This window comes from Chenopodium album, chromosome 11 (assembly GCF_948465745.1).
Source record: "Chenopodium album chromosome 11, dcCheAlbu1.1, whole genome shotgun sequence".
In the NCBI taxonomy this organism is placed as follows: domain Eukaryota; kingdom Viridiplantae; phylum Streptophyta; class Magnoliopsida; order Caryophyllales; family Amaranthaceae; genus Chenopodium; species Chenopodium album.
In genome coordinates, this window is record NC_137844.1 from 47232417 (window position 1) to 47244364 (window position 11948).

At 34.3% G+C, this 11948-nt stretch overlaps 1 protein-coding gene and 1 long non-coding RNA gene across 2 annotated transcripts; both read left to right on the forward strand.

The window, feature by feature from the left end:
• Nucleotides 1-266: 266 nt before the first annotated feature.
• On the forward strand, nt 267-5283 carry LOC145568989 (protein trichome birefringence-like 3). The gene is made up of 6 exons (XM_081628365.1): nt 267-576; nt 754-985; nt 1507-1678; nt 2603-2802; nt 3536-3694; nt 4896-5283. The coding sequence occupies exons 1-6, from the start codon at nt 396-398 to the stop codon at nt 5227-5229; spliced, it is 1278 nt and encodes a 425-aa protein (XP_081484491.1). The 5' UTR covers nt 267-395; the 3' UTR covers nt 5230-5283.
• A 1721-nt stretch (nt 5284-7004) lies between these two features.
• Nucleotides 7005-10135, forward strand: LOC145568990 (uncharacterized). Its single transcript, XR_014096037.1, has 5 exons — nt 7005-7109; nt 7283-7363; nt 9393-9454; nt 9547-9608; nt 9696-10135. It is a non-coding gene; the product is annotated as an uncharacterized LOC145568990 (long non-coding RNA).
• Nucleotides 10136-11948: the final 1813 nt, after the last annotated feature.

An 11948-nucleotide genomic window follows, 5' to 3' on the forward strand; every position in this document is an offset into this window, starting at 1 on the left:
TGTCCAACAAATTAAAATAACAACAAAAATAAAGAATATCTTATACATGCTTCTTCTACATGGAAAAAATGTGAGATACCCAACTTTTAATTATCAAATTAAAGGATTTTTTTTATAAGAAAAGGGGTCAATTAGCTCCCTCAACTATCAGTTCCTTTAGCTTTACATTTACTCAAACAACCTAAAAAATAATGCAACAAACAATTGTCTTCCATCATTTAGTTTAATTCTTTTTTAACTTCAACAGCTACCAATTTAAATTAAAAGTAAATCAAAGTTAACCCCTTAAATTCTTCACAATGCTTTTCTTTTTTCTCTTATCGATCGATCTTTCCCTTCAAATCGTTATTTAGAATTGATACTATTCTAAGTAAGTATTACTAGGAGTAATTAGTATGATGATCACATTGATGAAATCATATAGAGGGAAACTACATCTTCCTATGCTTGGAGGAGTTGTTTGTGCTCTTGCATTTTTGGTTTTATTGAACAATGAAAGAATTAGCTTCCTTTCTTCAACTTCCTTCATGAGGTTCAACACTTGCGCGGCTAGGAGAGCCACCCGTGATGCAACAGGTAAGAAATGTCAGTCGTAAACTATTTCATGCACCAGCATGGCACAACCTTGTAAGGTGTGTGCACACACGTGACAAACACGAATGTGCACCCCTTCATGTATGTACTTGTACATACGTGTGTGTATATATGGTTGCATTGTTCAATTATATGTTTGTGTTTTTAATTGTTGGGTAGATGGTAGAAGGGCGAAAATAGATGCTATGGAAGAGGAAGATAAATTGGAGTATGACGCGGATATATGTGATATAACTGAAGGAAGATGGGTGTATAATCGATCGATAAAACCTCTTTACTCGGATAGAAGTTGCCCATATCTAGACAGACAAGTTTCGTGTGTGAAGAATGGACGACCTGATTCTGATTATCGCTACTGGCAATGGCAACCTGATGAATGTTCTTTGCCTAGGTACGTATGTACAACTTAACAAAATAACATATCATATACTTTTCATCATTCAACTTTGATTCAAGTGGTTTTAGTTTCAATTCTAAGTTAAGGGTCATATTTGAAATATAAACATCATTGGGCAAACTAATATAGAGGACTCTATTTTAATTTCATCTATAAATGTAGTGTACAGTTTCATGCAAGGTTTCTTTTTTATTGTATTACGGTGTACTTCCTCAACTCCTTTTTTTTCACTATATTTCAAATGCAAAGGGAAAAAAAAAGAATCCAAGCTAAGGGAGTATTATCTATGGTTAATGATTATAAACTTTTAACTATAGTTTATTGAAACTTAAATGGTTGGGTCAATCCATTGATATGTATCGAAAAAATATCAAAATAAATATAGGTGTTTTCATCATTGTATTTCATTACATCCTTTAAACCAATTGAAATGGATGGTGGAGTAGCTCGCTAAACTTATATGAAGGTAGAAGTATAAGCTAATAAACTAGTTACAAATTGATTTTACTCTTCAGATTTGATCCAAATAGAGCATTGAGAAAGCTAAAAGGGAAGAGGATGTTGTTTGTTGGTGATTCATTACAAAGAGGACAATGGCAATCTTTTGTTTGCCTAGTGGAGTCAATCATACCAAAAGATCAAAAGTCAATGAAACGTGGACGTGTTCATTCAGTCTTTAGAGCCAAGGCAAGTTACTTTAATAGTTACTATATCATTTTCTTAATGCACAAATTCAAGTATAATGTTTATTAATCAAATAAAATACATAATTAGTTCTACAAAAATTTAAACCATGATCAATCAGACTATATGATGTTACATTATAGCTAGTTAGCTAGATTTCTTTAGTGCACTATGTGAATGCTTCATTTTAACTATTTTCAAATACTTATGCTTGAGCTTTACTTTATACAAGTATATGAGGAAATAAAGCTTTAACCTTTTAGGCTTTGCTTACTTCATCTTTGAAAAAATAATATTAATAAAAATAATTTTAGTTTAATAAATTTTAGTAACTATTGAGACGCCAAATATATATAATAGAGAATCAGTATAAATGATTTCGATTTAGTTTAATTAATTTCTATTTACTTCATAGTAAATATAATTTTAATTCAACAAAAATAAGGTGAATAGAACAAGACCTTAATTAACTACCTTATTTAAACTACGTTCTCTTCAACTTATTGAATATAGCACTATATGCGATAAATTGAAAAATTATTTCCTACGTATTTTAATATCTAATACCATATTCTACTTTTTTTTTTTTTTAGTATGGAGTATAATATTATTATTTAGCTATTTAATACGACATTTTTGGCTCTATGAGTTCCTTTTGACTCTTTCATTGCTACACAAAAAGTAATACGAGCAGTTTTTTTTTTTTTTTTTTTTTTTTTGAGAGAGTAGATGTTATTTAGACACAACAAGATGAAGGGAATATATTATAGTTTTTAAGTCTCTTAATAATCCGTTGATCACGTTTATAAGTCTATCAACTAGAGTCACAATTCGTGCTAAACACTTTAGTTACTGAAAGTAATCAATCCTAATCCTACTAATTAAAAATCTTGAACTATAATGAATTAATGTTGCATGTGTTAACAGGAATACAATGCTACAATTGAATTTTACTGGGCCCCATTTCTGGTGGAATCAAATTCTGATATCCACATAGTAGGAGATCCTAGGAAGAGGATATTGAAGGTGGATTCAATTGCAAAGCATGCCAAACATTGGTTAGGTGTTGATTTCCTTCTCTTTAACTCCTATGTTTGGTGGATGAGTGGCTTGAAGATTAATTCACTGTAAGTTTTCATTATTATCTATATATATTTTCTTCGAATTTAGTTGTCACATTATTAATTTAATTTAATGTGAGTTAGGTTCTCTATATCTTTTATTATAATATTTTGATGATTACATCTATCAAGAGTACATCAACCCATAAGTTCAACCATAACTCCATGAGTATCTTCATAATATTTTGAAATTATACATTTAGATAAGTCAAAGAAGACCCCACATAACGGTTTTAACAATTGCTAATAATCAGAAGTAGTTAAAGTTGAGTATATAAACAATGCGTGTTAGAACGTTACAGTTTAAAAAATAAAAACAGGAAAGGTATTGAAAGAGTGTAGTGTACTAGGTGTCTTTAATCATTTAGTCATAATATTAAACAAGAAACTTAAGAAATGTTTGGTACTCCGTATAAATCTAGTAAATAAAACGGAAAGGATTCAAAAAAGTACGGGAGAGAGTAATGATAAACATTACCTTTACTATAATTTGGTATCGTAGTGGAATGTAAACCATTTAAGTAGATTGTGATTGAGTAAAGAAATGTATTTTGTTTCCACTAGTTTGTCAAGGGTAATAGATTGGGGGTTTTTGTTACCCTCCGGAAACGGTATTTATTACTTTTAACCCATACCAAACAATTAAAAATGAAAACACTTAATTGAATCCGTTTCTTACATAAAAAAATTACTATACCAAACGTCCCTTTAAAAGGTTTGTGATTGAATAATTTAACAGATGGGGCTCATTTGCAAATGGAGAAGAAGGGTATGAAGAGCTTGATGCTCCAGTTGCTTACAGACTTGGTTTAAAGACATGGGCCAATTGGGTTGATTCAACCATTGATCCTAACAAAACAAGGGTGTTTTTCACTACAATGTCTCCTACTCACATGAGGTATGGCCTTCTTTCTTTCCCTCCTTAAGTAGCTATGTTTCAGCCTTGCAAAAGCTCTCATTAACGGATCTACAATTATTAAGTTGGTAGGGCAGTAGTTGCCAATAAGTTTAAATTTAACAGTTTTTGAAAAATGGTGGAGCGTGTGCTATCCAGATTCCTAAATAGATCCTCTATCAAATATACTTGAGATTTTGCAATTTTAGTCAAAAGTGAGTATGGGCAGATTGGATACTCATTTGAAATTTCATGATCCATTTCCAAACTAGATTAGGAAAAACAATTACTGATCATTACGGTTTTGTTTGGTATTGATGTGGTTGTTTGTTTATTGGTTTCTTGTTTTTTAAAATCATATTGTATATGTCATATCATGAACTAAAAATTAGTCAAACTTGTTAAAATTAAAATTATATAGTAATAATTTTGAAAACTAACAAGTAACAACAAAAAAGTGGAAAAACCTTTTTTCTTGTTTTCTATTTCTGGTATTTTGTTTAAAAAAAAAAGGAAAATTTGTAAAATACCACGTACCCATTTTTTACAATACCACCAACAATTTTTTTTTATTTTATTTTACTACCATTTTTTTTTTCAAATCCTTAAAAATTACCACCAACTATTTTTGAAAACCGTTATAACTACCACCATGACATCACTATGGTCCCCACCAACTACCTTATTCTTATTGAACATACGTTCTTGATAACATGATTACACACTCGGTTTTGCATTTTCGATTGACTTGAAAAGCAAATTACATAATTAAACCCTAATTATTGCCTATGAAATTTGCATAAGAAAAAAAAAAGAGGAGATAAGGGAGTAATGGGGGGAACATGGGAGAGAATCATGAAATTAGAGAGGGAGAAGGAGGGAAAATAAGAAGAAGGTAGTTATATGGGTCCACAGCGACGTCATGGTGGTAATTTTTAAGGATTTGAAAAAAAGATGGTAAAATAAAATAAAATAAAATGTTGGCGGTATTGTAAAAAATGGGTACAATACTTGGTGGTATTTTACAAATTTTCCAAAAAAACAGACAAAAAACAATGTCAAACAATATCGTAACTAGTACAGGTTGATTTTGGTTCCACTATAGTAGCTACCACCACCTAACTCTACACAAAAGTAGTGGCTTAAATTGACTAGACAATAAAGTTTTTCACATCCTTAACTTCATTGATTTTCCCTTTTACAGGCCTGTTGAGTGGAACAATAAGGATGGTATCAAGTGCTCCAATGAAACAAGACCGGTGAAGAAGAGAGGGCATTGGGGATCCGGGTCCGATAAACGGATAATGAAGGTGGTGGGAGATGTAATAGGGAAGATGAAGGTCCCTATAACAGTCCTTAATGTTACACAATTATCAGAATATAGAGTTGATGCACACACCAAAGTATACACAGAGACAGGAGGTAAATTGCTGACTGATGAGCAAAAGGCTGACCCTTTGCATCATGCTGATTGTATACATTGGTGCTTGCCTGGTGTTCCTGATACTTGGAATCAAATTTTCCTAGCTCACTTGTGAAAGGGTGTGTAACCTATTAAAACTAAAAATGGTTCCATGTAATATAATTTTTTACTCGATCAATAGTATTTTTCATTCTCTATTACTTTGCTTCTCAATATTCCTTATGTTTACAGCTTTGCACAAATTTTTCAAGATGATCATTTTTGTCTTGGGGATAGTACGTACCAACGATTAAATGGATAACGATTACGTGTCTCAAAGAAATACAAGTATAAGATAAGAAATTAAAGATCGGTGTTGATGAAAGGATTGAAAGACAAGTTGATACTAGCAATCAATCAATAGCAATTTTAAATGCAATTAAAACTTTAAAAGAGATTGAAAGAAATCAAATTTGAGAAGAAATAATACATATTCAAGTAGTAATTATGTGATAAGAGAATAAGAGCTTGTTCTCTTCGTGTGAAATAAGGAGATATGTGGTTTGATTTTAATAAGGTCTGATTTGGTCAAATCTGAATTTCGAGGGTATTGTTTTTGGGGGATGGAGAGGACTAGTTTCCAGGGTTTTGCGGGGGAGGGGAGGGCTTTTCAAGGAGAGAAAAGGGGTGGCGAGCCGATTAAGTGGTGGGGAAGGGGTGAGCGGGGAAGGGGTGGGCGGGGAAGGTGGAAATCAAGGAATTAGGTGGTTGGGTTGGTGGCTTTGATTCCCTTTCTTAGTTAAAACAAATAACATAGCAAATTTCAACGAATTTCATTCCATTCTTTTTCTTTTCTCTTGTTCACTCCATTCCATTTACCCCGTGCAAACCAAACGACCCTTTAATTAGAGCTGATCAAAGATGGCCCGATCCGAATTTGGACGGGTTTTGGGCAACTTTTTCTGACCCAAAATTGGGTTGGGCCTACGCCTGGACCGATTTTTTATTTTTTTTGGACAAGTTTGGGAATGCATTTTAAAGCTATTTTAGTTCATTTTTTGGCCCAACTTGAAAATGGCCCGAAAAGCCCGCATGGTCCGGTCATTTTGGGCGGATTTGGGAATTGCAATGTCATCCGAAGCTAGGCCCGAATCGCAACGGCTCAAGGGGTGGGCTGATTTTTTAGGCCTCGAGCCGGCCCAACCTGCCCATTGATCAGTTTACCTTTAACATACTACGTTGTGATTTACTTTGTAGTTCATTTAAGATCTATAAATGGGTTAATAGCCCAAATACAACGGGGTGTACAAAAACTGGCTCGGACCTGAAAACCGACCTGAAACAGACCTGTTTGGACCGGACCAGTGAATTTAGGTCTGATCCCGGTCCTTAAAAATTCATGATTCCAGGTTTCAGGTTTGGTCCGGGTGAACATCAGAATTTTCAGGTCCGAACCTGAAATCGATAAAGCTACCTTTTTTTATTTAATAAGTCTAATCAGGTCCATAACAGGCCTAAACATGTCCAATCAGGTCTAAACAGATCCGTAAAATAGGTCTAGACAACAAGTATATAAACAGGTCTAAACAACAGATATATAAACTGGTTCAGTAGTTTTTTAATATTTTTTTTTAAAGAAGAAAAAAAAAATCAATAAACAGATCTATTCAGGTCTAAACCCGGATCGGACCTGTTTTTTTAGGCCTGGATCGAAACCAGACCTGTTGATTCAGGTCCGATCTCTAGTTTTTGAAAATTAATGTTTCAGGTCCCGGTCCATTCAGATTCGGGTCAAGTCTGGTCCGATCCGATTTTGGACCGGTGTATAGCCCTAGCACTTTCATACAACTATATTCGAAGATGAGGGTCTGACCCGTTTATACCCAAAATACAACCATATTCCATATATAAATGACGACTCACTGCCTTTAGCCATCTTCCTCTTGCAATTATAGTACATTCTGGTGTGTTCTAGAACTTAGGGTTTCTGAATCTTGACTTTATACCTCTTCACAGGTGAAATTTCTCTCTCAATCCTTTCTTCTCTCTCCTCTTAATCGATCTTATTCATCGTTGATTATTGATTCTTCTCTCTTCTGCTCTGATAATCAAATCGATTATTCCTAATTTGTTCGTTTTCGAAAACCCTAATTGTTTCCATTCGTCGATTTTTTCTCTGTAATTTGCAGTTTAGCAATGGCGGGTTTTAGTGTTGGAAGATTGATTTCTTATGTCGCCAATCAACTCATTGTTGATGGTCTCGCTAATAGGTATCGAATCTCTCCCCTTTTCTTTGTGCGATTTCCCTAATCCGATGAATGTCGCATTAAATTTATGGTTGTTTTTGAATGATTATGATGTTGTTGTATTCGAGATTGTATTTGTTATGATTGATGATTGATTAAGATGAATGGCGTGGATTCAGATTGTTTTAGTTGTTGATTTATGGCTTTCGTAGATTACCCAAGATAATTCAATCTGTGCATTACTCTCTGAACATTATATGAGAATTGGTTTGCTGATGTTGTGTTTGTTTTCGAATGTCTTTCGATCGTTTCCTGAATCGGATTAAGCTTCAACTGGTTGGCTCAATAGAATTTTTCAATTTCCTTATGGGCTTTCGTTGAAGCGAAATATGTCTCAAGGCTTTCATATTTTTGCTATTCTGTGGTACATTGTAGCTTGAATTGTTTTGAGTAAATTGTTGTACTTTAGAAGTAGTATTTTAAGATTATAAGATGAATTGAATTTAGGCTTCTACCTTGAGATCATGATTCCTCAGAAGTTGGGAACGGCTCGCTGAATCATTATTTGTTTTGGAATGTGAATTCATTCTCTTTCTGTTAGAATCTAATTAGGCTTTTAACTGGTTGGCTCAATAGAATTTTTCAGTTTCCTTATGAGCTTTCGTTGAAGCAAAAGATTTTCGAGACATTCTTTTTTGTTAGGCTGCAGTAAAATATGACTGGTTTGCTGTAGCTTGAATTGTTTTGAGTATATTTTACCTAAAAAGCGACCATTTAAGGTGAATGGGAGATTTCATTTGTAGTGGTTTTAGTTTACTCACTGCTTTGCTGATTTATTGGGATTGTTTCTTTATTTTCCCCTGTTTTAATCTTGCCAAGCTTCGGCTCAATGGAATATTTTGGTTTCTTTATGGGCTTTCGTTTAAGCAAAAGATGTCTCAAGACTTTTGTCTTTGTTATTTGTAGTACACACTATTGGTGTTCTGCATCTTGAATTGTTTTGAGTATATTATACCTCGAAAAAGGCATTTGAGTGATTAAGTAGTGTTGAGTTTCTTGTGCATTTTTGTTAAAGCAAATTTTCTCTCCTAAGTCATCAGTAGTTTTGTTAATTTTTCTTGGGAATGTCATTTCATTGTTTGCTTATTAGAATCTACCTAAGCTTCAACTGGTTGGCTCAATAGAATTTTCTGTTTTCTTTATGGGCTTTCGTTGAAGCAACATTTTTATCAAGGCTTTTATTTTTGCTTATCACGCAGTTTTAGCTGTTGTGCTGGAGCTTGAATTGTTTTGATTATATTGTTTACTGAAGCTTTGTATTGAATGTAATGGATGAATTTGCTTAGAATAATATTCTGCTCATTTAGACTGTACAAAGTATGTTGCAGTAAGAAGTTATTATTGCTTCATGTTTATCTTTCATCCATGTCACTGAAACTTTTAACTAACTTGTTCAAGCACTTTTCACCGCTTTTGTTACTCAATACGTGTGCTGGATCTTTGAATTTTGTATGCCACTCTCTCTTTCTCTGTCTTCTGTGTGCTTGCTCACTTGCTGTCCTTTTCTTCTCTTGCTATCTATTTTATTATTTGAGATCTACTAAATCTGCAAGTGAAGGATAGTGTTTTGACTTTTGCCAATTTTAAAGATTTTACGGTTTGGAACTATGTGATCGATTTTAGTATCGATGCTTCTTTCTCTGGTCATCAGGATCTTCCATTTCCTGAGTGGCTCGTTCATTTGAAGCTATAGTAAAAGAAGAAGCATCTTTTAGTATCCAGCTGCAGGCTTATAATTAATACAATGCTGTTGCAGCTCATTAAACTTCTCCAAAATAATTTGCATCTGCAATTTTTTTTTTTTTTTTTTTTTTTTTTCTCTAGAAAGCTAGGTGATGCTTTTAATCTCATTGTGTATAGTGTGTATCACTAGCAACAGCATTGCATTTCTTGATTGGTTGAACTACTTTGTCATCTTCATTCTTTACGTATGAGTGACGTTTACTGTTTAGGGGTTAGTCTAACTCTAATGGTGTGAATTTGTATTTTCCAGTCATGCATTCCAACGATTTGCTGTCAGGACCAACAACAAGCTGAAAAATATCTCTAAACTTGGTAAGGCAACTTTGCGTCTATAATATTCGCTTTGCAGTTTCTTTTATTTTGTTCTCAGAAATTGGTGATTAATTGGTGTGATTTATTTACAGCTGAAGAGAAGAAAATAGACATTACTCAGCAATTCAAAGAAATTTCAAATGAAATGAAGGAGGTTGGTGAATAATTCTATGGTTTGCCATTTTGCCAGTTTAACAATATTTAGTACTATACTAATGTTCTCTTCAAAAATCATTTGCAGACATTGAAGAAATGAACATGGTATTGGAGCTAATTCGTCTTGTTTCGTACCCAGGCTCTCTACACAGCTTGAGTAGTGATTTCTGATCCGAACTATAGTTGATATTGTATTATAATGTTGGCATCTGTTCGATTTGACGGGATCATGAATGTGTTTGACATCTTGTTTCAAATAAATACAAAGTGAACAGTAGTGAAAGGTTGCGTATTTTGGTGTATATATATATATTTTACGACATATTTTGGTATATATTTTAACGCCAAATGTTTGGAGGCAATTTCTAAAGTGGATCAAATAAAGAAAGTAGTATACTGTCCATAATTTGTATACTGTCTATAATTTGTACTCGTATGTCTATACTTTGTAGGTACTTGACAGACCTGTTATATTCCTACTAAACTTGTATTTACTTTCTATAATTTGTATTTCCTTTATATTAATACCCTGTTGAGCTTTGGTACTATGCATGCCCAACACATTGTAGACTTTTTAAAATAGGAAAAATTGGTATTAATAATTTCAACGTTGAGTAATTTGTTTTTAATAATCCTAATTTTGGATTATTATTTTATAATTTAAAAATTAAAATATTTGCTTTTATTGGTTCTAATTGGTTAATGGACATGTTTGTGATTGGTAAAAAAAGGAAATTTTTTTTAAAAAAAATCTAGTCTCACACTAACAACATCCCATCCAATCCTCAGGCACCTCTCCACCCTCTGGTAGCCCAACCTAGTCTTTGTCGACCCACCCCCCATGTTGTCACCCTTCGGCCCTTCCCTTTCCCCCAGAAGGCCAGAACTACCATTCTCAAAACCATCCTCCCTCTCCAAGAAACTGCTAGAAACCCCTCCCACCACCCTCGAAAACCCTTAGCCACTTGAGGGTTTTCAAGGGTGGATGAGGGGCAGTTGGGTGGATGAGGGGGAGGGGGGTTTCAGGGTTTTTTTTGTAGGGGAAGGGGAAGTTGAGGTGGGAGAATGGAATGTCCGCGCAAGGGAGGGCAGTTGGTGTGCCAACAAGGGGGGTTTTGGTTGTGAGGGTGTGGAGGGGGGTTGTCGGAGGAGGAGTGGGAAAGGTGGGGCTGCCGAAGGGTGGAGAAGGTGGCATGGGCAGGCTGGGTTTTTTTTTAAAAAAAATAATTACACATCGAATTGTATTTAATTAATTCGAATTATTATTTGGATATGCAAAAATAATAAATGAGTTCTTAACATAATTTTAACCCAAATTATTTTCGTGCCTACACTATTTGATCTAATTTTTTTTTTTTTTTTTTTTTTTTTTTTGTACGGTAGTTACTAATTTTGATTTCTTTATACACAAAAAAATTAAAAAACAAAAAAGTATTTTATACAAAATGCTTTGTAGGAAGGAAAAATTGGTTTTAATAATTCCAACGTTAGGCGATGTTTTTTAAATAATCCCATATGGAATAATTCCAATTTTTGGGTGCGTTTTATTTTAATAATCCTAATTATCGACGTCCTGTTGAAACACTTGAAAAGGTTATTAACTTTAATTTTTTAAATTTCTACGTCTCGCAAATTAAATGGTAAAAACACTTTTTTAATTAAAACCCCAAACCATCCCCCACCTCCTCTCCCGACCTCGTCCCCTAACCTCACAGTCCGACCGTCTCACTCAAACCCCTAAAGTTTCCATTCGCCACACCTCATCCCTCGAAACCACTCTTGAAACCTCCTTTCCTCCCCTTCCCCCACCCCAAAAATCTCCCCTTTCCCTTACTTACCCTGTTAAAACGACCCTCCTCCCTTCCCCTACCACTGAATCTGCCCCCTCCCTTCTCCCACCTCCGAAGGGAATCCAAGCTGCCTTACCAAGTTGCCACCACTTGGAGGTGGTTTTGGGGTGGGGGAAGGAAGGGGGTAGGTTTCAGTTGTTAGGGAAGGGAGGGGGGGGGGGGTGTTATTTTTCAAGGTGGGGAAGGGAATGAGGGTAGTTTTGTGGGTTGGGGAAAGGGGGGTGCTTTCTAGGGTGAGGAAGGATTTCTCCAGTGGGGAAGGGTTTTTTATTTTTTGTACTAATCATGACTTGACACGTGTCAAGTAACTTGATATAATAGGTTGTTTACTGATTTGAAATTATTAGAAGAAAATGCAACTCAAACTTGGTATTATTCCAGAATAATATGATTACTGTATTACGAACCAATTTTTACTATACGAATGGTGAAATGTATACGGATTAGTGTACTATGGAGTATTTGTTACTATATACAAGTATTATTAT